Raw genomic sequence first — 27,777 nt, forward strand, 5'->3', positions numbered from 1 at the left:
TTCCATTTCATGAATTCCAGTGAATTTAGATGGATCACTCGTGGGGAGGGAGATGTTATGGAGGCATCCCTGGGGCAGAGCTGAGTAGCAACTAGAAGTTGGGGTGAATACTAACTACTTAGTAGACAGGGTTAAGGAGGTGGGGGTTTAAGGAAAGGCCTGGTTTAGATTGGAATTTCAAGAAACCCAAGGCTGGTGGCAAGTGGGATTAGAGGCCTTGGTCTGAGCAGCAACTCAATATGTGTTTTTCAGTTTTGGGAGGAGAAGAGATAGTAGGATGGATGTTTTAGTGCTTTAGGGGCAAGGATGATAGACATGGCTTGATGAATAGCTCAGGTGCTAGCAGTCTATGTACCTAGTTTGTACCTGTGTTCAGTGTCTTTTAAGTTAATTTTAAAAGTCACCAAAACATTCTAAGGTTTTCTAATCAAGAGGAGCAAAATAGTAGTAAATTCACTAATGAGGAAATGGGGCAGGTCTTGGACTACTTCAGATTCAAGTATTTTAGCATCTTTACTAACATGTTACCAAATAGTACAATGTGGAGAGGCTGTCACTGGTATAATCAACTGTTACAATCTAGAGGTTGAAAGGAAACTCATAAGCATGTGTGCATTTGCTGAGATATTTGAGAGTAAGTGACATGGGGAGACAAAAATGGAGAAGGCCCTAAAAATAGGGTAGGTGGTGGGTGGAAGAGGCAGGTGGAATTAGAGAGACTTATCTTATTGGATGTTGAAGGGAATTGAATAGTAGGAGACTCTGGAAAATGCTGCTCAGAGTTAGATTCATAGACATGAAGGACAGCAGCAGAAAAAGTGGAACTTCCTGTGTATGGTTGTTGACAGCGTGTTCTGGAAGAGCTATTCTGGCCATTTGGCTCCTTGTTTTATGAATATGAAGTTCAAACTCCATGATAAGCTATGCATTATTTGTGGTGATGCTGTGTTTTGGACCCATTATGCACGGGGGTTTTAGCGCACATTCGGGGTGGAATGGCAGCGACTAAAATCACGGATAACGCACGGAGCCGGCTGCAACCGGCTGCAGCTTCGGTGCATGCCGCCGAAAAAGCCGCGTCAGTGAAACGCGGAAGAAAGCGCAGCTTCCGGGTGAGCGGGGCGCAACCAGACGCGGCGCCCGGATCGGCGCGTGCATAATCGGTTACTCTGGGTTTTGCCGCCGTCGCGCCCCGCCCCGTGTATAACCGGTATGCGTCGCGTCTTCCCCCTCCGCGTTTTCCATGTGACCTGAAATCGCCGTTTCGGCGGCCGTGCATAATGGGCCTTGGAGTCCCAAGGAAGCCCAGCTTTGTTATCTTGGATGTTTTTATAATCCTTCCTAGCAAGCGAGCATATATTTGATATAAGCTAAAGGAGAGTGGAGCCTTAAACTGTGTTTAAGAGTTTGATCAGTTTGTATTCTTCAGTCTTCAAGTCCGAAAGGTGAAACTTACTGGATGCTTTCTCCTTTGACATTTCAGTTAACGTTTAATACTGAACTTCGGATGCTGGAGTAGATGAATTGATAGATTGGCCCATGTGTCACTCAGTTGGTTGATAGAGAATAGAGATTAAAAGAAATGTTAAATGTGTTTTTAACTTAGTTGAATGTGATACACTAAGACTTCCTGGATAGCTGATGAAGCCAATGATGCTTTTGTGTTTAATACCATGAAGATAATAGGACTGGTAGATTGTCTCAGGCTTACTTTTCAGAGGACATGGAGCCCTGTTATTGAAACATCTAAACCACATTGCTCTTCAAGACTAGAATAACATTACAGTTTGCTTGAGTGGAACAATTAGATTTATATGGGATTGAGGTGGCTGAATTTAGAAATGTCTCAGTGCTGGGTAACAGTGAAAGAGACACAGTGGTGGTGATCTTGAGCACTTCCTGTAAATGTTCCTGTTTTGTAGCATCACTTATTTTTTCCTTCCGGAAAATAATGATCTGCATTGCTGTATACAAACTCTCTTGCTGTTCTTTACGCTTATGTTTGCCATCTCTTCTTCCTCTTTCTTAGCAGTTATACATAGCCTTGCTGCATTCAGTTGATGTCTTTCTTTGGATCGAGAAAGGGAAGTAAACTGTGCAGGCTGGATGAGATCAAGAGGACATCTAGAAAGCTCTAAAGCAGGAGTGGTGAGGTGTCAGATGCACTTTTTAAAAGATTATCAGAGAATGTCCTTTATCCTTAAAATGGTGAGAAGATCTGAGTTCGTAAAGTAGAAATCAACGACAGTATTTCTCAAATAAATGGTATGGCATCCAATCTAGCATCATGTATTAGTCTAGAATCCTTTGTGATATGTACAGTCTGGACCTGTGTATGTTAGTTGAATTATCCCATGTTGTTCAGTGGGACTTTCTGCCATGCATGTGTGCATAGGATTGCCTCAGTTATGTGGGTTTCAGGTTTTCGTAAAGTTTCAGGTGCTAGTGAGAAGACTAGGTTGGTTTTATACCCTGCTTTTCACTACCTGCAGGAGTCTCAAAGCAGCTTACAATTGCCTTCCTTTTCTCTCTCCACAACAGACACTCTGTGAGCTGAGAGAGCTCTGACAGGATTGCTCTGTGAGAATTCAGTCAGAACTGTGACTGGCACAAGGTCACTCAGGTGGCTGCACGTGGAGGAGGAGTGGGGAATTCAACCCAGCTCGCCAAATTAGAAACTGCCACTTCTAGTGAAGTGTGTTCCCATTGTGTCCCTGTTGTATACAGTGCTCATGTTGGTACATTGTGTTGGAAATACCCATGTTTGCTTACCTAAATTAGGGAAGAGGAATTTATTCTGCAGGCAGAATGATTGTCACAGCAGCTGTTTTGCATTGCTTAATAAAAATGGGAAGTGTGACTGGCAGGTTGACAGTTTCCTTCCTGAGTTCTTTTCCATCAAGCCAAGATAATCAAGTGATGTTGCCTTTAATCTGGATATGGCAAGATTATAAACACAAAGGGGGAGATATTTAAACATTTCACGTGTTAATGAAAAGTTGCTAAGATCCCTAGCAGTCAGGAAGAAACCAACAGAAAGGGTTCAGAAAAATGTTCATGTTTATACCATAAATAAACCAGTCTGGTTTCAATCTAGTTCAACTGCTGCAGCTTTTTCAAGAGAGTCTGGGAATTGTAGTTCTGTCAGGGCAAAGATAATTGTATTAGAATCCTAGTCTCCTCACATAATTACAATCCACAGGTTCTTTGGTGGGATTGGCATGGCAGAGAGCTGTGAATATAAACAAGATGCCAGGGGTATTCTTTAACTCCCCACTTTGGTTTCTTAGCTGAGTATTCATATGCCAACCCATCACTTTAATAAGTTTCAGTGTGGATATGTTTCTGTTCCTTACCATTTGTGATTGTGTAGTTCTAGGGCCATTGAGGCTACACTTTGTTCTATAGATCGCACTTGCTTTCTTGGAGGGCCTCTGAGCTCAAAGGATGTAGCAGGCCTATGCATCCTCACTTTCTTTGATCTTGCACACCTTCAAACCAGCAGCAAATGTTAGCAGAGTTTTGTTTTTGTCCTAATGTTACACTTGAAGAATTATTCTCTGTCTCTCCCTTCTTAGCTGCAGCTCATGTTCCAGAACATTTTGTGATCCAGCTTCCTGGACTCAGTATAGATTTAAGAACTAACTTTCATTTGTACCTGTCCAACTCAGAAGTAAACGCACTTAGGATTTAAGTTTTAAAACTTGTATATATGATGTAGTATTCCTCATAATAATTCAGGTTTCTTACTTTGGCTTTAGAAAATTATGCATAGATATTTTTTAATCGTACCTTCATTTTATTTGGTATTTGGGAATCTGAGCAAATTATTCTGATACTATTGAGGCATGTCAGTTGAGTTAACATTATATTTTTGCATATGATCTGGGATATGTTGGTGGCAGCCGATTGAAATTCAGTTTGTCATAAATGAGTCCATTTAAACATTGCAGCCACCATATGGAGGTTGCTGGAAAATGCTTGATTATATGTGTGTGCCTGTGGAACGCATTTTAGATGGTAAGCCGTTAGATGGTAAGCTACTTCTTTTTGCTTATGAAACTTGTTGGTATAACTTATGTGATCCATTAGCAAAAACAAAACAAACAGAAATTAGTCCCCTATGCATGCTGTGCCTGCACATTGGAACTCTATGTTCCTTTAGTGGTGGTTGTGTTGGTATATAAATACTGTATGCATTTGCAGTAGTGCAGGAGATGAGGGGCTTTTAACTGTTGTTCCCGCTATGTAAAATGCTGATAACAGGAAAGGCCTCTGTGTGGGGTGCAGGTTATATCATACTTCTGTGGCTTTGTGCTGATAAATGCCGTTGCACTTTGTCAGCTTGCAGGATAGCATACTAAGCAAGTTATTTTAATTCTGCCTGTGGCCATCCTGTATGTTTTATTAAGAGGAACTGTCATCAATGGCTTTGTTTTTCCAGTAGTATTTTCCCTGTTACACGTAGCAATTAAAGCAGCCTTCTTACTGCAAAAAGCATAACCTGTCAATTTGCAGCATTTTTGCTGGAGGTGATGCAGGTAACAACAGTTAGAAGTTGAAATATAAATTGCAGGATAATAAAGCTAAAGCTGTGCAGACATTGGTGTTCAAGGCTCTGGGTGTAGAAAGTCTAGGAGATTTTGAATGGGTGACAATTTAGAGAAATCACATAATAGGTATGGTTAGAGAATGAGCTTTTGAGCTCAGACAGTGGACGCTTGTGTGGATTTATGCTAAGTTGTTGGCATTTTAAATTTCTTTTCAGGACACAGTTTGTGTAGCAGAAACTAAACTATGGGTTTAATGGAGATGAGAGGGGTGTCAGTTGGTAGGTGGCCAAGTGTGGTATGCCTGTCCTGGAGAAAGGCATCAGTGAGTCCCAAACACATTACATTTGTTTCAAACTTTTCTCAGGTATTCTGTTTCCTAAGAAAAGTTTGGAACAAAAGTAATATTTTTGGGAGCTTGTTAGTCACTAAACAACATAAACCATGTAGTGCTTCAGATTGTCTGGTTTATTGTGGCATGAACCTTCACAGTAAACTTCACGGTATACATGGACTGAGAAGGCCATAGGTAAGTTAAGTATAGGAACTTTGGCACACTAGATGTAAAGTAATTCAAGAAAGTTCTCCTTTTCTGTTATTTTTGTGCAGTCAATGAAAATCCAGTGGCTTGCAAAACGTGCACTTTTGCCGTTGCCACCTGAATTAGTTGCTGCCTTCAAATTTAATTTCCTAATTTGTTAACAACTGTCCTTGATTTGCTAGTTGTATTTTACTGAATATTAATTTGTTCTTTATGTCCATGCAAAAAGAAGGGGGGGGGAGTCCAAAGTTAGCTAGTTTTCATCTTGAATAGTTTCTACGTCGGTATACTCATTGGGAGGGCTCAGCTTTGAACTGCAGACCACTATGAAAAAAACCCGTGAACTGCGCGGAAAAACATTTTGCCATACATCATGGACAGCTGCTTTTGGAAATCTGAAGGACTGAATAGAACTAGTACATATATGAGTAATAAGATAAAATTACTATGAAGTATATATACCCCTTTTAGGAGGAGAGTGAGTGGCAAATGGTGCAGTTTCTTCTTGGTGGTGGCCAGATCACAGACGGCAATTACTTTGCTGCTTATGGCAGGATTTCCCAACCACGGTATCGTATGGTACTATGACGTAGGGGGGTTCAAAATGGCAGCCTGGGAAAGTCCTTTCACCCTGTGCCTGCCATTTCCAGCTCTGAGCAAATAGGATATAAAAGTGTTTAAAAAGAAATTCTACCCTAATTTGTCAGGTTGATCCACCCCCTCCCAAAGTGGGTGGAGATGGGCCAGGGAAGGACAGGAGCCCTGGCCATTTAAACTTTTGGTTGTCTGAGGCTCCTCTCACTCCTTGGGGACATCACTTTCTGGTACCTCAAAGCCTGAAATTTTCCATCCATACTTCCATGGTCAAAAGGTTGAAAAATGCTGACTTGTGATGTTCAGTGCTGCCAGCATGGACTGATGTATTAGTGTCTTCCAGTATGTTTTGGGTAGATTACGAGTGCACAATAAACTCCTGTGGTTGTAGGGAACTGTGAAAAGTAGAGAATACACTGTTTAGTGCTTTATATATATATATCTTTAAAAGCAGCTTGAAGTCTCTTGAAATAATTTTCTGGAAATAAAATACTGTGGTCTTTTGGATGGGAATCAGCATTGCCTATATAGGATGTGAAGTGCTTGTCAGTAATGTAGAGCGGCATTTGATATAAATAATATATTTTATATTTCCGCAGATCCATTTCCTCTCTGATAGTTTTGCGTGCCAAGTGCCATTTGTATTTCTTAGTGAATCACAAGCCTTGCAATATGTAGTGAACTATTGTTCTATCATAGCACAACAAAATCTGAGTCCAGTAGCCCCTTTAAGACCAACAAAGATTTATTCAAGGCGTGAGCCTTCGAGTGCTTGCACTTGAAAGCTCACACCTTGAATAGATCTTTGTTGGTCTTAAAGGGGCTACTGGAGTCTGGTTTTATTGTACTACTTCAGACCAACACATCGACCCATTTGAATCTGTTCTATCGTAGCTTTTCTTTTAAAAAATAACTGAACACCTCAAGATGAGTAAAAAAAACTCAAATGTTTGAGTAGGCATTGTATCCCCCTGGAAAGTTGTGTGTAGTGGTGCATACTTCGGACTGTCACCAGTCTATCCACTGTGTCAAAAAGCATCCTGTGGTTCCTAAGGATTTCCTGTTTTATTTCTGTCACTGTTTTAAGAGAAACATATTCTTCATTTTCTTTAGACTCTGAGCACTAATGTTTAGCTGTGGTCAAAAAGAGCACCTTGCTAATTGTGACCATCAAGATACATCTGAGCTTTTAAGGGAACTCACTGAAGTTGTTACATGTGTTAACAGTGAAAGCATCACCTCAAAACGTTGTATGTGGGGTACGTGGAATCATTTGCTTGGAAGTGCCCATGGGTCTTAATCTCCCTGAAGTGAATCTGCAGGAATGCTTTGCTTTCAAACATGTATTCTCTCACATATAGGTGGAAGTAATACAGATTCAGGACAGCAAAGATTGTTGCTGGTGTTGCTGGTGACAGAAAGAGTGGGCCATCTGCACTGGGTTTGGGGGCTCTGGACTTCATGGCAGTAAACCTTTGTATTTTATTTATTTATTGACTTTGTTTATCCCTTGCTGATGAGCCTCTTGTGGCGCAGAGTGGTAAGGCAGCCGTCTGAAAGCTTTGCCCATGAGGCTGGGGGTTCAATCCCAGCAGCCGGCTCAAGGTTGACTCAGCCTTCCATCCTTCCGAGGTCGGTAAAATGAGTACCCAGCTTGCTGGGGGGTAAACGGTCATGACTGGGGAAGGCACTGGCAAACCACCCCGTATTGAGTCTGCCATGAAAACGCTGGAGGGCGTCACCCCAAGGGTCAGACATGACTCGGTGCTTGCACAGGGGATACCTTTACCTTTACCTTTATCCCTTGCCTTTCTCAATAACTGTCATCTTTGGTTGCCAAAATATTCTTACAGTGGTCATAAATACCCTGCTTTGCTCAGCTGACATCCTTGACTCCATCTTTAGCCACCCCTTGCTCCCACTCCTCTCTTCTCCTGTGCACTTTGGTTTATTCTGTACCTTGTCCAAACAGCTGATCATCATGTGTTTGTCTAAATTTGCATTAGGTGCCCCCATCCGTCTCCGATCTTAAAAGGCTGCTTGCTCTTTGGAACTAGGGGAGGGGAAAACATGTAGGCTGCCTGTGCATCTTCCTCAACCATTCCTCATTGACTGCATGACTTATTTTTCTTTCCTTCTCCTTTGCTCAAAAGTTCCAACAGTTACTTTAGTGCCAGGGCGTGCATGGGAACCCATTAGGGGGCAGAGCTCTGGTGGCAAATGATTAATGATTGTATGAAGGCAGTGAGATTGGTGACTTCCAACCAACTCTTCATTCCCTAGTTATAAATACTTTATGAGCACATTAAGTTTACTTGTGGGGGAGGGAGTTAATTAAAGTGTTATAAGATTTGTTATGGAGCTAACTATTAGCAGGGCTGTTTCTGATTGCTGATTCATATTTTAGGTTATACAGAAGGGTTGCTATTTAGATTATTTCTTGTCTCAGGGTAAATATGGTGCATGTCTTAGATTTTAACATGTGGAAGGTTAGACTTTGTAAATAAAAATCTGTGATGCCGTCAGTTACAGCATTCAACGTGGATTCCATATTTTGGAAGATGCAGACTTCTAAATCTTATGCTTACTTTCCCCTAGGTTGTACGTTTGTGTCAGAGTCCCAAGCTGGCACTAAAGAACAGCCCGCCTTATATTCTAGACCTGCTCCCTGACACATATCAGCACCTGCGAACCATCCTGTCACGCTATGAGGGGAAGATGGAAACTTTAGGAGAGAATGAATACTTCAGGGTGTTCATGGAAAACTTGATGAAAAAGACGAAGCAGACCATCAGCCTCTTCAAAGAAGGGAAAGAGAGAATGTATGAAGAGAATTCCCAGCCTAGGTAAGGCTGTTCTTTATCACTTTACCCTAAGAAAGATCAAGTACTTTTGTGAATTCTTACATGTTCCTGGTTTCTTCCGAAAAATTATGTCTGTCCTCAGCCAATCATGGGTATCCGTTGAATCTCCCATTTTGGAATGTTGCATCACTTTTGATGATGTAATATCTTAAGAGTTGGAGCTGAAAGCAAAAGAGGCTTCAGAGGTGCTTAGCAGTTTGTCATGAACTTTTGACCATATTTGCAGAAGTGTATTTTGGCATGCTGCTTGCAAAGTGCTTAATACGTAAGAACATTTCTCTAATATTACTTAGTGTTTAAGTGATGCTTGAGATTCTTACATGTATTACATCAGACTTTACAGCCACCCTGCAAGCCAGGCCAGTATTGTCTTCCTTTAGTGGGTACTAGTCTGTCGTGGGTTCATGAAGTTTTAGATCTCTTTCCCATAGAATTTGGAATCAAGTAGTAAGTTATCTGGCCTAGGGAGGAGAGTGTCAAAAATAATGCAAACATTGTGGAAGAAGTCAAATAAATTGATGGATGTTGAGTTCCTTTTCCCTACTGCACATTTCCTCTTTTCTCTTATGTCGCTGCTATACTCTGCAGCTGCAACTGTCACACACCTGTATTCTGCATATATTTCAAAGATGATGTACTTTATGTCACCCTTCCATAATCCTGACCTGTATGAAAATAGTATGAAAAGCAGCAGAAGTAATAGGTTAAGTTCCCTTTTCACTATACTTGCTCGTCAAAGTAGGAATTTAAGCTTTTGCTAGTTCTCAGAATAATGGAAGATACTTAGTACTTTGAAATGAAGTCTTACAAGATAAGACCAAGATATGCTTTCAGTCTACAAACTACTGAGTGCTTGATGCTTAACCTTAGGTTGACATTCCTAACAGAATAGTTGACACATCCCCTGTGTTTCAGTGCTTACTTGGGAAAACACGCTGCTGGTTCTGCATATAGCATGGGAACCCCACGTGAACCGTTCTAGTACCATTCCTATAGAACCAAAGCAACTGCTGCCAGTTTTTGGATCTTTCATAACTCTTCATGGAAGTTAGAAGGAGCCTCTGTAGTTATAGTTGTGTGGACAGGTGTTCATAATACAACTTTTAGTTACAATCTTCATTCACTGACTGGTAGATAGTTTCACAAGTTGGGGTATATCTGGTGGCAGGTCCCTGTTTTGAAAACCAATCATGTCAGTTTTATCTGTAGAAGTCTTTTGTAGATTCCTACTACTGTTCACCTTATAAATTTGTAATAATTGCTTGCTGTGAGTGCAAAGTTGGGGGTGGCTGTGCTGCTCAACTTTTACATGCTTTGGAACAGATCATGTGGTTCCTGTGTGTGCATTACTGGCATGTGAACTGCACAGGCATCAAATGACTAGTGCCAAACTCCCTTTTTAGAATTTTGTCTGCCTGTCGATGCTGAGTCTTTTTCTAACAAGGCTGGGGCATACAGGTAGGACACTGGCTGTGTGGCCAGTTCCCTCCCTATCCCATAGGTTGCCTTCTGCTCCTTCAGCTCCGCAGGGCAGAGGTAGCCTGTGTCAGGGCTGTTGGTGCATCTGGAATTATGCATAGTAAGCTTTTATGATCAGGTCAGCACTTTATTTTGTTTGTCAAGCCAATATGCGCGCTTTTTCCCTTGTGTGTTTGCTGAGTACTTTTGCATGAGCAAAAGGCGAAAAAAAGGTTGCAGGAATGCAGGGAAATTTGATGAGCATTCATTGTACACAAACTTGATGTTCAAAATTTAGTAGTAGGAAAGCGTATTCAGCAAGTGGAGAAAGGGGGAGGTATTCTTCAGCTTTATGCATACTAGGTCAGTGATCTTTATGTGTGTCCTAAGGATAAAGTATGTGCTGTGCACAGCTATTTGAGACTTACTTTCTGTGTTCTTGAAATTCAAGATAAAGGTTTTATGAAGAGAAAGACATGCATGATTTGGAGGACCTTCTTATGGCAAAGCATAGCTATAAAGTCTGCATATTGAAGGAAGGATTGTTGATTATGTATAAAGTAGCATTTTGTCTCCTCATCTGGCATATCCAAGTGGTTAGCTGACAGTTTTCTGGTGACTAAAATTGGTGGGATGAAATATGGTGGAAATGGCAGCCAGTTTGTGTTAGGGTTTGGTATAGTCTTCCTTCCCTCTCTGTCTTAGTTTGAGGCCTGTAGAGACAGACTATCTTAAGCTTGCTCCCATTCATATGTCCATTAATCATGAAGCCAAAGCAATAAAACTTTTGTTGAATTCATCATGACAAAGCATCAGTCCCTTGCCTTCTAGCTTCCTGGCAGCCTCAATTCTCCCAGGTACTCTGTCAATGACAACCAGCTCATTTACTAAGCCTTGGTTGTTATCCATGGATTAATCCACTAGGGAGTTCTGGAAGACAGTTGGATCTGTTCACCTCTGCAAAGTCCATTATATTTCTGTGAGAGTCTCTGAGGCTAAGAATCTGGCTCTTCACCCAGCACTCTGAGCGTGAAAGATTATCTTCAACAATGGAATGTTGAAGGAGCTAGTATAAAAACAGTATGCTGTCCTAGAACTTGTAAATAAACTATTTTCCTTCCTTTTCTGGGAATGTATAACCTGATCTGCATAGAGAGGTTGCTGAAGTGTTTGACACAAATTCTGACTGCAGCTAAGGTGTTGCTTGGAACATTTGTTGTCTCTGTTCACATCAAGACTTGTAAGAGTTAACTTTCATATCTGTCATTTGCTCTTGGGCAGGCTTTCTCTACTAGCCTCCTATGTTGCCAGATCTGTGTGCTTTAAATGATTGAAGTATCCTTAAGTGGGGAGAATGATATTGTAAGCCACTTCGAGTCCCCATTGGGGAGAAAATGTGGGTATAAATACCTAACCAAAGTATTTTAAAAACAGACCAACCCAGAATCTTCACATGGACTTTTGAGTGGGCAGAATCCGGCATCCTCTTTCTCTGATGTGGCTGCAGCAGTAGTGTCGTGAAGGTTTTCAAATTCGGCCTGTCATGTGGTTAAATACATTTGAACTTCAGTTGAGTAACCTTGTGTTGATTTGCTAATGAATAAACAGCTCTAAACCAGGGGTAGTCAAACTGCGGCCCTCCAGATGTCCATGGACTACAATTCCCAGGAGCCCCCTGCCAGCATTCGCTGGCAGGGGGCTCCTGGGAATTGTAGTCCATGGACATCTGGAGGGCCGCAGTTTGACTACCCCATACGGTTGTTTTAGATGACACGTGCCCCTGTCATGCCCACCACGGTTTTAGAAGAGGCATTCCCTCCGTGTGAGAGAAGTGAGAATACCTCTTTTCTGATGGCATCAGAAACTCACATTTTTGGTAGCTATATCAAAGACAATAAAAAGTTGAAAACAAATCTGGTACAACTATTTAAATGACCAAAATATAGTCAGTCAGTTAATCCAACCCATTCTGTATTGCAACCCTATCTTCTTTCTTCTTTTTATCCTTTAACTGGAGATTGGTGGAGCAGGTTGTCCTCTCAGCCAATACACTGCTGTAGGCGCTGCTGGATTTTTTGCCATAATATGTTTCTACTTTTGGTGATTGGTGGCAGGAGTTGTAGCCACGCAGGTAGTCCATCGCTGTTTTTGAAGATCTTCCTCGATCTGTTTCAGCCATGTTTTCTATGGCGCTAGTTGTTGGACCTTTCTTTCAGTTGGTTGCTCTCGTCAGAGGAGTTTGAGGTAGTCTGCTGGTGTTCAGTCTGCGGACATGGCCCAAACACTGCAGTCGGCGCTCTTGGATTTGTTCTTTAATTTTCGGCTGGTTGTCACATTTTGTCCGAATTGTCTCGTTTCGATTATGATCACACAGAGAGACACCCAGAATCTGCCGCAGGCATTGCATTTGGAAGGTCTCGAGTTTATGTCAGGTTTTAGTAAAGTCCATGTTTCTGATCCATATGGGTGGATTGGCAGGATTAGTGTCCGGAAAAGAGAGATGTTTGTCTTCTTCCAGGGGCACCATTTGAGTGCGGCAAATGCTGATGTTGCATGGCCAATCCTATTGTGGGCTTCAGTGGTAGATGACACTTTCTTTTCTTGCACCAGTGAGCCTCAGTATTTAAATTCTTTGACTTGCTTCATTTGGGCTCCATTGAGGTCTCCATTTGTTGGTGATCCATCTGTGGTTATGAATTTGGTTTTGTCCACATTTATTTTTAAGCCATAAGATTGGACGATGCATGCAGTGTCATAGAGGATGTTAGTAGCCTCTGCATGTGTATCTGCCAATATCATGTGAAAACATTAGATCTGTCACAAAGTTGTTTTGGCCATATTTAATTCCACGCCTATTCTTGAATACTTTTAGTTCAATGAGAGTTGGCTCACTGCTGATGAATATATTTACTGGCAAGTCAATAAGTTGTTGTTTTGGTGGTGGTCCCTGAGGTACATTATGGTTGAAGAGCTGGTTAAAGAATTCTTTCCATTGCTGCAGGTGTTCGGTAGTAGATATCACAAAAGTCTTCTTTCTTAATATTAGCATTTGTTGACATTTTTACCACTTAGTCATTTGAGGGTCTGATATAGGGTTCTATATTCATGCCTAGATGCAGCTTCTTCCAGGTCTGCAACCCTATAGCTAACTTAACTTGCATCAAGTGTTCTAGGAAATGGTAGATTTCTTAATGTGATACTTCTTGGGTGTGTTCTCCTAAATGCTTTGTCAAAATCAATACATCATAAATATTCCACTCTGAAAAAACTTGTGAAGTACTTAGCAGCTCTCTAGTTGAAAGTGCTATAAGGGAATGGATGTATATTTTATGTGATACCCTTGGGGAACTGAGCAGTCTCAAAGACATTGTCTTGTACGAACTTAGACTTTTTTTGTTCCAACTGAATATGCAATAAGTTTTTAAAGCTTTTATTTCCAAACCTTTGATCTACTACATTCATATTCAAACATTTGCTATGCTGGATCCATTGATAGTGACCAATTTCTGGGAAGTATGACAATAATTGATGTTGCTACTAGCTATAGATGCTGCTGAATATTTTAAACTGTTCTAAATGTTTTATTATTCTACTGCTATTTTAATTACATTGTTAATTGTATGATGTACACTGCCCTGAGCCATTTTTACAGAGAAAATACTTTGTTTTTTTATTTTATTTTAGTGGATTTTAATCATACCTTTCCTCCAATGAGCTCACAGCAAGATTTAGCACATGACTTTCTTTCTTTCTTTCTTTCTTTCTTTCTTTCTTTCTTTCTTTCTTTCTTTCTTTCTTTCTTTCTTTCTTTCTTTCTTTCTTTCTTTCTTTCTTTCTCACACACACACACACACACACACACACACACACACACACACACACACACCGCCCTCCCTGGAAGCTCAGGGTGGTTTACATAAAACGTAGAAAACATTACAAGAAATAATCCATGACATATAGATAACCATAACATTAATACTATTAACTGATAATGTTATGTTTCATTAATGCTATTTGCTGCCATGGAAGGTAGCACGGTGTTCTACTGACATAATTCTATATACAATTTGATCAACTATTATGTTTTATTAATATGTGTAATTGAGGATTCTGTTGCAGATGCATTAAAATCCTACTGTAAGGTTTTGACAATAGAGAAGTAACAAACACTTGCTGGCTGGGTCTTAATGCTGGCCACAGAATAGTTGCGAGACCAGTTTTAAAAATACGAGGGAGAAAAATCACAATTAGCTGCCCAAACCATCCTTTCATGGAAACGAAGTAAAAGTGTTTGGGGGCATGCTGTGTAGGAGATGAAATTCTTTTTCCTTGTTTGCAAGCTTACTGCATCTGATTATGTTGGCTTCCGGATTTATGCTAGCGCCTTGGTGATTCAGTCCACAAAATCAATGTAACGCTGGCTGACTCTGCAGACAGGCAAAGGATGACCATAGAATTTGATGCTTCTCAAACCTGTCTGGAGAATTTCCCTTCTAGTAAGCAAAAAGACAGTGGATGTTTCATTTTGGACATTGGTTGCTCTTCGTTTCTCTCTGAGGTGACTTATGCTGCTGTCAGTAAGAGCTAAGTGGAATTTCATTCACTTCCTGTGTTGAAAGTTTAGTCGAAAGTAGTTCCGTTGCTATTTTTAAAAGCTGATTACTGTGCGAAGTGGTCTGTGGAGCTGCACTAAGTTTATAAATGTTGACATAGGAAGTTTGAGCTTGTCTATTCAGCACTTATTTGCAGGGGTCAGTTAAACTGCTCTGAGCGTGACAGTTTCTGCTTTCATAGAATATCTTGCTATTATAGGAATGTGGAGCAACTGCCTTGGTGAAGTGTGACATGTTGGCTTAGAGGTGGAGAGCCCATGGCCTGCAACAGGCAACTTCTCTTGGGAGGCCAGTGAGATCTTTCCAGGAGGTCCCGGCCAGATTTCTCAGCATTCGTTTTTAAAAACAGAGTTCACTGTGCAGTGAAGTATCAAAGCAGTAATAGCTGATGAATATCTAGCATTTGAGACGCTCCAATTCATTGCTGTTCATTGGTTTTCATGTTGTTTACTTGTGCTTGCAGCCCACCCCATTCCAAAAATGTGCACTGAATAACCAAGTAATGCTTCTCAGAAGCATAAAATGTTAAGGCCTTTGTGATGGGGAGTATATTTGGCCCAGCCATAATCAGGTCAGAACTGTTTCTGCAGGAAAAGCAGGGAGTCAGAGCAGTCATGGCCAGTAGGGAGGCAAATTGCTCTAAGGCAGAAGGTGGTTCCCACTTCCTTATTTACAGTTCCTGAACTGGTTCTCAGTCCGTGAATCCAACCACAAATATTGAAGATACTTAAAAAGGCTCTGCACCCAAAAATAAGCTTCGGACCACCAAATGTCAAGACGCTCCCACCATCAGGGAGTGGTTTTGTTGGATTCACTAATAAGGAACTAGGAAATGTGAAAAAGAATTGGGAAACAACTTCTGCCTCCTCAAGCTACTATCTCCGGCCCCTGCTGAAGCTTCTGCATTCTTCTCGAGGACAGCCGAACACGACACTGCAGTGCGAATAAACTGTAGATACAAACCTGATTTCAGCTCTTGAGCCCTTGGTGCTGAGACAAGGGGCCTATTTCCACCGGAGTGTCATTGGCAGGCTAGACTTGATAAGCCAGCTAAAAGTTTGCCATTGGAGAGGTTTCCCTGCGTGTCTGTAGAAAGTGAAAAGCAGCATGCCTCAGCAAAATATAGTAAGGTTCTAAATTCATTGCACACAGCCCATTAAAAAAAAATGGGGGAAAGAAAGGTTGGCTTAAAAAAAAAAAACCCAACATGACTACACTCATTCTTGCACAATTGAGACGAACACAAGATGAGGAGCTGGAAAGTCCTGGGTTTCTCAGATCTATACAATGAAGTCTATACTGTTTGTTTATTTATTAGTCATATTTATAGATTACCCCCCCCCATCGACCTTGTCGTCTTGGGTCAATTCACAACATGTAATAAATACAATTCATTCAAAATTTAAAATCAATTAAAACAAATTATGATACCAACAATTAGTGATGTCTCCACTGATGTTCCTCTTCTGGGGGCAGCCGGTAAGAGCTGTCTACTTGCAGCAGGGAAGGTCCTTTTTGTTGGCGGAATCATTTGTCTAAACCAGGGGTAGTCAAACTGCGGCCCTCCAGATATCCATTGACTACAATTCCCAGGAGCCCCTGCCAGCATTCGCTGGCAGGGGCTTCTGGGAATTGTGGTCCATGGACATCTGGAGGGCTGCAGTTTGACTACCCCTGGTCTAAACAGGCCCCAGCTGTAAGCCTGGCAGAAGGGTCTTACAGGCCCTACAGAACTGTGCTTGTTATTTTAGGGCCCTGATGTTCTCAGGGAGCTCATTCAAATGTAATAAAATTCCACCAGGCAGGGGCCGGGGCCGAAAAAGCCGTGGCCCTGGTTGAGGCCAGTCTGACTTCTTTAGGGCTGTGGACTACCAGATGGTTTGTGGACACGAAACACAGATATTTAGGCAGGTGGTCCCTTAGTTACACTGGGCACAGAAAGCACATGGCTTACATTTTTTGCTGTCGTTGTAAAGATCTCTACCTATTTCTGTGAGACTTAGAATTGTGGCATCACTTACCCCAATCCCTGATTGATGCTTAGCAAAACCCGTGTGTTCCCCTGAGTTAGCTTGTTGTAGCAAAAAGTTAACAGGAGCCTGGAGGCAGGCTTATTAATATGCATGCTTTAGTAGGCGGCAAACTGGGCTGTTAGTCTTTAAAACACCATTGGTCTTTTTTGTTTCTCAAATCATGCACAAGTGGACTTATAAGATTTTCACATTATAGAAATGTTGGACCTCATCATTAAGATATCAGAATGTGTGCTCTATCAGAGAAATGTGGCTGTAACTCATAAAAGTTTTGTCTGTCCCATTTCCCCAACCTTTAAGCAAGCCCTGGCCCTCATCGTGTGAGTTATTTATGAGAAGATTTGTGTGTATTTTTAACACAAATAACAGAACAGGCCTATGATGAGAACATGCATTACGTTTCGGCAGAGGAAAGCTCTGATTTCCCATCCTCCTCCTTGATGATTGACTGAATAGCGCTTGAAAAGAAAAATCTGCTTACACAAGTTGTCCCCAGGTACATTTGACAGTCTTCCTCACAGAATGTAAACAAGGAAGACGGGTGGTTATGTTTTTAAGAGGATATTTATACTTCCAGCAATCTCATATGTTTTTTCCATCCGCTAATAAAACTTTAGCACTTATAGAAAATTGGAGTCTTCCCATATTCTCTCAGTTTGTGAATAGCAGATCAGGGTTCTTTTGTTGCCTTTTAGACATAAGATCAGTGGTGAAAACCTGTTGCTTTGTGTAATGATGTTTAAAAGCTGGTCTCAGTATTAATTTAAATTGCATTTGCTGATGGTAATAATGAAGATAATGTCTGGTTTCTTAGGGCCAGTACTGGAATAGTAATTATATAATTCTAATGTTAACTTGAACGTTGCTCTATGAAAAGAAATATTTTCCTTTTTGAGCAGCAGTTGAATATATAAAGTATACTGCTCCAGCCCTGAGATGCTAATCGTCACAAATCTTACTAATTATGGAAGATTATCGAACACTTTATTGGAACCATTGTATATCACGAAGACCCATGCTTTGGACGGTTTTGTATGATACAGGAAGAGATATGAAACTAGGCTTGCCTGGTCTTCCCTGGCCACTGGCAGGGATGGGCAAGGGTAGAGTTGCTAGGTCCAGGTGGGGAAACTCCAGGAGATTTGGGGGTGGAGCCTGGGGGGGACAGTGGGATTCAGCGCCATAGTCTAGAGGTGAGCGGTGATTCTAGGTCCAGCCTGGAGGTAAGTATCCCTGCCCACAATAAATAATGTGGGCCATATTACTCTGCTTAACGTCCACAGTGTGGAAACCCTGGTCTTGTATGCATGTGGCCCAGTAATACAAGTTTTGCTATCATAAGAGGTTAGATTTTATTATTACAGTGAATAGCTGGGGGGCCCCACCAGATACTGTAAACTAAGAGAGACAATTTGGATATCGCACCCCACTGCCTAAAACTTTCCAAGTCAGATTTTTTTGTGTATCTTGGGTGCCCCCTGAACAGGATGGGGGTGGGGGGTACCCCTGCATTGTTAATACATGGGTCAGTTTTGCAGATTTTATCATCCACAGAGGAGCAACAAATTTACCATAAGATACCTTGGTCATTCCATGCCCATAACTGAATTCTGCAACTTGGATAAATTATGCAAATTAAGCAAAATTGCATTGTGTTCTTTTGCATAATTTAGTTCTAACTATTTGAAGAGGAAATAGACTGCACAGGTCATTGAATCTCACTTAACTGGGCTCTGGGAGATTTCCCTGTGTTCCTATACTTGAGAACGTCTTTTAGCTGTTGGACTTCATCTTCAAAAAAATGAACTCAGGATGCTGTATCTTCTACCTTATCCTGAATTCTGTATTTATTCTGTAGGTGCCTGGAAGACACACACACATTCTTACTTTGGCTGCCGTCATAAATTTAATGCTTCCCTTTGTAATAGGCATTAAAATCAGTTGTGTTGTGTTAAACAGCTGCATACATTAGTTCTGGTTCAGATTGTTCCTGCTGAATCTGAAATACACAGCTACCTGGTTTATTCCATCAACTCTAAGTACTGCAACTTGAGGAGAATCTGTTCTAAGAGCAACTCTTAGAATAAGAACAACACTGAATGATGGGTGATTTTTAAAGGAGGCTTGTTGGTGCAAAGAAAGATGTAAGGGGTTAAAATGTAACTGACTTTTCTGCAGGACAGACTCCTACAATGGAAGAATGTTTTTATCCAGCTAACAGGAAGCAGGAAAGGAACAGCCTGCTAGGGGTCAAAGGGGAACAGCACCAGCAAGTTGAACCAGGGGAAGTGGGGGCCCATTTCAAGGCTGCAGTGTATGATTTTGGTAGGACTGGAAATACTCGATTGACCTGCTGATTTCCTGGAAGATGCTTGGAGCCAGAACAGTGAAGACAGAGGAAGGAAGTAGTACAACCACAACATGGAGGAGGGAGAGAGTGGAAGACAGGATCCATTCAGAGGCCTCAAATCTGGACCTAGTGTGGCTTGTCTATTTTTAATGCTATTATCTGATCAGAAATTGATGACTACAGGAGTTTTTTGATGCTTGTATATTATAAGACTGAACAACTAAAGGAAGTGTGGAAAACACAAGACCTGAGGACACTAGCTGTTTATGACCTGAATATGCTGAAGAGAAGGGGACAGTAATATGACAAGGCATGAAAAATGAAGTACTGTTTGGCATGGATAGTTGACCTGTGGAACTCACTGCTGTGAGATTTGCTGAAGGGCAGGTTGGACAAAGTTATGAAGGTTAGACCTATTATTGGCTATTTAATCATGATGGCTAAATTTGGCCTCCAGGTCTAGAGGCAGAGTATCTCTGGCTGTCAAATGCTAAGGAGCGGCCAGCAGGAGAGAGCTATCACTTAAGCACCTGAGAGCAATTAGTAAGAAGTTAGTTTGGCTAATTGTGTTGTTTAGTTATAATTACTTTGGTTTCCTGGGAAAAAATAACTTCCATCAGCGAAGGCCAGTGAGGCAAGAGATAACTTCCCGTCCCAAATTTTGAAAGAAGCTGCCAGTGAGATTGCGACAACTTTACAAAACTATCATGCTTCAGTTTTGGATTATTATTTTTTTAATGTGATGTGATACATTTTTCTGTATTGCCTTGGGTTTGCTATACCCGAAGTGATCTGGGCTTAAGATGTTGACAGTCTAATTAATTGTGGGTTCCTTCAGCTCTGTAAACCTTCCAAAATGTGTTTTGGACAGTTGTCATCCTCAAAAACATCTGCGGGTGTATAGCATCCAGGAACTAGTTCATACTCAGCTTTATTTTAACAAGCACTGCACTCTTGCACTTGAATTGGACTTGGTATCTTGTGGAGAATTGCCATTGCCTGTTTTGTTGGAGGTTTCATTTATCTGCAGCCAGTTTCCATTCTCCAGTGACAGATAGGCATTCTGCTGGGTTTCTGTAGCTTCAGGCTTTTCAGACTTCTCTTGTGATTCTAATAAGGAATAAATTTGGAGTGTTTGCACAGGCATACTCAATGTCCCTATGGTGCAATTGAGAAAGTTTTCCCATTGAGCAGCACATGTTCTTCCCTTAGTCAGGACTGCAAACAGTCGGGTTAAACTAAACTGAGGAATCTAGACCATTGCATGGCTGTAGCATTTATTTAGGGAAGCAAAAAGGACGATGTTCTTATGTACAAGAGCAGACACCATCCCTGCAGCCCCTTTGTTGGAGCTGATATTGTGCATCTTGATTGCACCAATCTCTGTTGCATTCCAAACAAGTCTGGGAAGAAGCTGGGGGGGTGGGTGGGGAGACGTTGCCTCTCTAATACCTATCGCCTTTGAAAGAAGAGTCATTATTTATAGTCCACCTTTATCAGTGAGACTCAAGGGTAGACTACACAGCATAAATTCAATGCATTTAGTGGCATGAGACATTCACTAAACAGTGTAATAGGACGATTACAGAAATCTAAAAAGAAAGCATAAATCATAGGATCACAGAGTTGCAGTGGGCCTCCAGGATCATCTAGTCCAACTCCTTGCAGAATGCAGGAAATGCACAGCTATCTGCCCCCCACAGTGACCCAAATTCCATGCCCAGATGATCCCCCCCCCCCCCCGGTCAACTAGACGATCCTGAAGTGGCGATCAGCATTTCCCTGAGTATGCAAGAAAAGGCCACAAGAGTTAAAATGTTAGACAATATGATAAACAGCACACAAAATGGTACTACATACTGTTACATAAGTACAGTTATCTTTCAGTAAGAGCAAGGTAGTATACATATGGCAAACAGACAATGCCTTCTAGGTGTGTGCACAAAGATTTTGGAGGGGGGATTTTTCGTATTCATATATATTGGACAAAAACATTTATTTGAACCAAAACCAATTCAGAATTTTCCTCAGTATGGTATTCAGATTTGGGGTCTCCCCCCAGAAATCCCAAACTTTTCAATTCTATTATACCCTATGCATTCACTATAGTCAGTGGGGAATCTCTCTGGGGCAGCCTTTCTCAATCTTTCTACTGTTGAGAACCTCCTGAAACATTCTTCAGCCTTTGAGAAACCTTGGAAATTAAGTCAGCAGGCCACACCTTCCTGCCATGCCCCTGGAAGTGACCACCCAGACACTCCCACCGGATGTGACATCACAAGGCCACTCCCACAACACAGGAAGTGACACACAGAACGATTTTTAATTGTGTCTGCATAGGATAGCTGAATACCAGCAAAAGTGAGAAACACAGCATCCTTCAAAATCTCAGATTGAGTACCCAGAAATGCCCCTTGAGATAGATGCCCATCCTAACCATGTTGCTGCCGCTGTTCTGGTTCATGCTACCATACGCTGCTGGGCGTTGCATGCTGCCATATAGGATCAGGAGGTGATGGTCACTGCTGGCATGGATCCGACATCCCTCCCTCCCCTATGGACTTTCCCTGTTTTTCCTGTTCCAGCGGGCAGCCCGGGTTAAGGGCTTTTGAACTATAGGAGACCTGTTGGATTTGATTTCTTTGCAGTTAAGCCACTGGCATTTGTATCCTGAGGACTCAGTGGGACTCAAGGCAGATTACAAGTATGGTAGAACTATTCAGTCAGTAAGCTTAGTACAAAATATGATAACATTTGAATGATAACAGTATTTGAGTCCAACGGTATAGATTTTTGAATACCCTTCTGAACAAGTCTGTTCTGCGCATTTTCCAAAAGAATAGAAGCATGGGGACCTTCCTGATAGCTTCAGGCAGACCATAAAGTGAGTCACCTCCATAAGGTGAATCAACACAGAGAATATGCATGAGCAGGCAGTTGCTGATTTGACCTATTTGCAGGGTGGCACCTTCAGAAGGCTTTGCTTTGAATTGCAAGTTCTGGCACACAAGAACTTTTGCAAGTTTTCTTTGTAAATTCCTTGTGATGTTTTAAGTTTTGGAACAGACAGCAGCATTAACAAAAGTTGAGACTTGGAATATTACATTGGCAAATCATAGCAGACATTAACTAGTAGTGCAGGTTTTGTAAGAGGCCATTCTGGGGATAATCAGGAAGGGAACTGAAAATTAAATTACCAATATTGTAATGCCCTTGTGCAGAGCTATATGGTGGCCTCATTTGGAAGACTGTGTGCAGTTCTGGTCGCCATATCTGAAACAGGATATTGCAGAGCTGGGAAAGTACAGAACTACATGATCTCTGTGTTGCAGGGCTTTAGTGGTATTAGTGTGGGAATTTGTGCCTTCTTCCCAAAAACTTATGCGTATCAACTGAGATGAACCCTTCTAATTGCCTTATAGCAGCCTTTCTCAACTTTTTTTACTATTGAGAAACCCCTGAAGCATTAGTTATAAGCACAGAATGGTGTAAGCTACTGCAGGTCCCCATGGTGGAGAAAAGTTAAGTGTAAATAAAACAAATACATTTCCTGCCGCCTTGAAAGCTGGAAATAATATGAATCTTGTACAAAATGCAGCCAGACAATCCATTTACGGACAGGATTTGTGATTTCCACAGGCTTCCTTCCTCCCCCTTTCCATTTCACTGTCTTTAGATTTGGGGAACTGAAGGGGCTTCCTCTATGTACCCTCTCTTCCTTGGAAACCTTGAATCTTCCTGTATGTGCTTGGCCAGACACAGGTTAGTAGGAAATGCCACTCTGTATTATTCTCCAATAAAGTATGGCTAACTATATAAAATACACAAACTGGTATAATGGGAGTAAAGTTTTTTGAATCATGATGCATTGAGTAGTCTTTTTGTATTCTGGCTTGATCATTGACTTCCTGCATGACCTTGAAAGCATTTCTGATTTTTTGGTTGCGTATCTGAAATTCTTGCTTGCAAGAGATTTCTGAAGCAAAATTAAGCATCCAAAGAGATGTGTGGCAGCATGCATTGAGCAAGGTTTAATTTCTTTTAAAAAAATCTCAACTAAATGAGACTTTAGAAATCCTGCTCCTTCACCTGTATGTTGCTTGATCCATGCAAGTGAGCCAGGAGGGAAACGGGAAAGCAAGATTTTGAAATCTGCTTGAACACATTTCTAGTGGCTCCTTGTTTCATATTTTAAAGCACTTGTGTGTTTGTGGTCTTGCAGGCGCAACCTTACAAAACTGTCCCTGATCTTCAGCCACATGCTAGCAGAACTGAAAGGCATTTTCCCAAGTGGACTTTTCCAGGGAGACACATTCCGGATCACAAAGGCTGATGCAGCAGAGTTCTGGAGGAAAGCGTTTGGGGAAAAGTAAGTTGAGAAATCTTCTGCTTGGGATCGAACGTGTCTTGAGGGAAAGGGCATCTTCACAGCTGCTGAACCTGCCTGTCTTACCTGTTTGAAATTAAAGGATGTATGATGGACTCTTGTGAGGATTCCTGTAAGGGGAATAGAATTGTTAGACCAGGGACTTCAGGGACTTTTCCCCCAAAAGAGCTGTTCAGATTACTAGATGTCGATTCACACGTTAGGTGACCTGTATCACTGGCATCTTGATCCTGGTGGTTGTGCCTGTGTTTCTCCAAGTGATGCTGATACCACTTTTATTTTTTTGCAGGGCTTTTAGTAGAACCAAAGAGTTATCAGTACAAACCAGGCAGCCTAGGAATGCAAGGCAATGGCTGTCCTTTCACTTTTCCTAACAGATATACACTGCATATTCACACTTTGTATTTACAGTCAGGAGCTTGTATGTCATATTACTGCGGCATCAGTATTTTGTATTTTCTGTTGTAGTCGGATGGGGGAAATTAATGCATTTCTAGGTTCAGGAAGGTAACTAGTCTATTATGAGTAAATGGTTGTCTCTCTAGAGCAGAGGTAGTCAAACTACGGCCCTCCAGATGTCAATGGACTACAATTCCCATGAGCTCTGCCAGCTCATGGGAATTGTAGTCCATGGACATCTGGAGGGCTGTAGTTTGACTACCCCTGCTCAATTTCTAGAGTGTTGTTGGAAGCCAGGATCATAAATTTTTCTCATATAGCTTCTGATAGATGCTGGAAGTTTATGAAAAGGTACTTGCTTGCTCACTTAGGGTTGCCAGACCCTCCCCCAGTGGAGGGAAGGGTCTTCCATTGCCAGCTCCTGGGGGACTTACCAATAGGAAGAAGAAGACCTAGGCCACATTGCTGACTTCACTCAGGAAGCGCCATCATCATGCCAGTGGGTGACACAAACTGGTATTTGGGCAAAAACTCTATGGTAGAAGACAGTTTTACCATAGAGGTTTTGCCCAAATAACAGAGCATCACCTAGAAATCACTGGAATGATGACTTAACTTCCTGTATGATGCCAGCAACTTGGCCTATGCCATCTTCTTTCTAATGGTAAGTACCACATCTTTTGCCAGTTGCCAGGAGGGACCTAAGCAATCCTACTTACACTTATACAAATCCAGTTGAATTTCTTGCCTTCTAGCAATGGTCTTGTCACTAGCCTTGACTCAGCAGAAGAGCATCTTCTTGACATGCAGAAGATCCAGGTTCAAGACCTTCAGACCTTTGAGAGCTACTTGCCAGTCCAAGGAGTAGACAATCCTGGCAATGTAGCAATGGTTTGTCTCAACGTAAGGCAGTTTCATTTGGGAGCCACTTCCATTAGGCTGATCCTGCGTTGAGCAGAGGGTTGGACTAGATGGCCTGTATGGCCCCTTCCAACTCTATTATTCTAAAAGCCAGAGCTTCTGTTGTAAGCTTATATGAACTGTTTCTTTAAGGCAAAAATACCTTGTTCTAGGGATGAGCTTAGCTGCTTTTGCTTTTCCTTCTCCTCTCATGGCTGCGTGCCCCAGAAAACATTGCTTCTCAGCTACTTACGCACTGACTTGTGAATATTCATTTGTTCCCTGCCAGAACCATTGTCCCCTGGAAGATGTTCCGTCAGGCCCTCCATGAAGTGCACCCCATAAGTTCAGGCCTAGAGGCGATGGCGCTAAAATCAACAATTGACTTGACATGCAACGATTACATTTCTGTGTTTGAATTTGATATTTTTACACGGCTGTTCCAGGTAAGAAAAAATAACAGGTCTAACTTAGTGATCAAAATAAATTCCTTATTCCAAAGTACTGTGGGTTTTTTTCTTTCATAAAAACTGTGCATGGGAGGGGGGACTTAAAAGCCAGCAACAAAGAACCATTTTTAAAAAGAAAATAAAAGGAAAAAAATTACACAAAGACAAAAATTATAACAACAGTGGTGGCAGATCTGCATATCAATTTCTAAGAATTATTTCCATATATTTAAAAATGTCCATATGCAGTTGCCATACATGCCCTTTGTTCAGATATGGGTAGAGGTCTAAAGTCCTCGATCTACTCCTTTAGCAGTGGGTTTTTTTTTAATCTTTCCAGTCTTGTGATCATTCCAAAGTACTCAACTAAAGCTCGCCCGGCAGTCTCCCCTGGTGTGGGCTGCCATCTCCTCTTCCGGTAGCCAATTCCTAGTCTATTTGAAGACCATAGAAATGCTGCTGACCTGTTGGTCTGTAATTTTACTCTTCCAGAAATAGGAGATTTAAATATCAGCACAAGACCTCCGTCCCTTGTGGCTGCTTTGGCAAAATGATGGTTGTGAAATGGAAGGCTGGATTTGTCAGAGTAGTTGTGCTCCAGTGACTGAGTTCAAATCCCAAACGAATCTTAACGTGGGATCCCCTGGAATAATAGCTCATCTCCAGACCAAAGAGACCAGTTGCTTTGGATTGCATAGCATTCTACTCCACTGAGGTTCCCCCCTGCCCCAAATCCCACCCACTCCCAGCTCCACTCCCAAAGTCTCCAGGTATTTCCCAGCCCAGAGCTGGCAGCCCTAATCTTAACTTATGCTGGGTGAGCTGGGGGATCATCCCAGCCTCTGTTCTGCAACAGAAATATCCCTTTAAACAGGTATGTGAGTCTAAATGAGAGGAGGAGTTGTAACCTGCTGTCAGGTTGTGGAGAACCTTGTACCATATATTTGTATAATCTCAAAATTCTGTACACATTTCTTTGCGAGTGAGGCCAGTTAAAGTGAAGCGGCTGACTTCCGACTAGTGACGCCTGGGGCCGGGTAATGTGGGATACGCAAAAGGAGTCCTTGTCAGGCACATTTCAGTTTTCTCAGTGGGGGTCAGGAAGGGCCAGCTTTCCTGTCGATGCCTAGTTCCTGATGGTGTTCTTTGTCTCCAGCCCTGGTCCTCTTTGCTCAGGAACTGGAACAGCCTGGCAGTGACTCACCCAGGCTACATGGCGTTCTTGACGTACGATGAGGTCAAAGCACGGCTTCAGAAATTCATTCACAAACCTGGCAGGTGAGAGCTTGAAGGCAGAAGCCCTTTTAGCCTTGACATATCATGTACCACAGCCCCTCCCCTTTTGAAGTGTGACTGCAGAGACTTCAAACACCTAAACTACAGTAAGGGTGATCAGTCAAGGCTGCCTCCATTTTCTCATGTTGACCTGGGATTGTGGTTGGGGAGAAGAGAGAAGAAACAAGTGCACATTCTCAGTAGTGGTCTAGTTGACTCCTCATCTTCTCTTCTCACTCCAGGAGAAAGTGTACAGTTTTACCTCTGCACTGTGATCCTTCTGCCAGGGAAATGCTGTGCAACCTCTGCTTGTTCCTTTATGCCTTCTGGCCTTTAAGGGTGACTGGTCTTTAGTTATTGTATGGACTGGCCTGCAGTTCTTAGTGGAAGGCTGGCACCCGGTAGATCTGTAGAAGCGCTTTCTTTCTTTCTTTCAGTTGTAAGAGAATTGTGACTGGCCCAGGGTCACCTAGCTGCTGCATGTGGAGGAGTGGGGAATCAAACCCGGTTCTCCACTCTTAACCACGGCACCATGGTGACTCTGTGCTGTTTCTTCAGGGATGGGGAAGGGCATCAAAGCAAAAAGGGGGGAAAGTGGGCAGAAGCACTTTGCCGCTTGGCTTGTTGCTTGGGGGCAGTTTCTGCTCCTTCCGTAGTGAGTGTGGTCAACAGCAAGGCTGGTATGCTCTCAAGATATGCTGGATAGTAAGTGCTTATTCTGCATCTTACAACGTCTAGTCGAGAGTTTCCAGTGCTGCAGGTCATTTCTTGTTTGCCAGCCAGCCTCTCTGCGTTTCAGTTCACAAAGGTGGGTGGGGTTCAATAGGAAGAGTCATGTGCTGGGAAGCCAAGAAAAAATGTTCTGGTTCCGGGGAGCTGTGACAAAACAGTGACGGATGAGTCTAAATTTCATCTTAGGCAGAGCTTACAGCTGCTTGAATCCTTGTGGGTCATTTCAAAGAATCAAAGAGTTGGAAGGTACCTCCAGGGTCATCTATTCCAACCCTTGCCGAATGCAGGAAATTCACAGCTAACTACACCAGAGTGACCCCAATTCCATGCCTAGATGATGCCCCCCCCTCAAAAAAAAAAAAAAAACAGGATTCATGGCCAGTCTGGCCTGGAGGAAATTCGCCTCCCGACTCCAAAGTAGTGTTTGACATTTCCCTGGGCATGCAAGAAAGAGCCACAAGTCAAGCACCGACACAATCCCTTCAGCTAACCCGTTCACAATCTGCGTAAATTCATAGAATCAGCATTTCTGTGAGGTGGCTATCGAGCCTCTGCTTAAAAACCTCCAAGGAAGGAGACCCCCCCCCCCCTCCCGAGGCATTTCCTTTGACCTGTAGAAATTGATGTGCCAA

At 42.1% G+C, this 27,777-nt stretch overlaps 1 protein-coding gene across 1 annotated transcript in view; it reads left to right on the forward strand.

Annotated features, from left to right (window-relative positions):
* CBL (Cbl proto-oncogene) overlaps positions 1-27,777 on the forward strand; it is a 41,164-nt gene that overhangs the window by 1,886 nt on the left and 11,501 nt on the right. The window contains exons 2-5 of the mRNA XM_077305364.1: positions 8,284-8,531; positions 23,226-23,372; positions 24,979-25,135; positions 26,295-26,416. Coding sequence (XP_077161479.1) covers positions 8,284-8,531; positions 23,226-23,372; positions 24,979-25,135; positions 26,295-26,416 — 674 coding nt within the window. The remainder of the gene's footprint in view (positions 1-8,283; positions 8,532-23,225; positions 23,373-24,978; positions 25,136-26,294; positions 26,417-27,777) is intronic.

This window comes from Paroedura picta, chromosome 12, assembly GCF_049243985.1.
Source record: "Paroedura picta isolate Pp20150507F chromosome 12, Ppicta_v3.0, whole genome shotgun sequence".
NCBI classification, from domain to species: Eukaryota; Metazoa; Chordata; class Lepidosauria; order Squamata; family Gekkonidae; genus Paroedura; species Paroedura picta.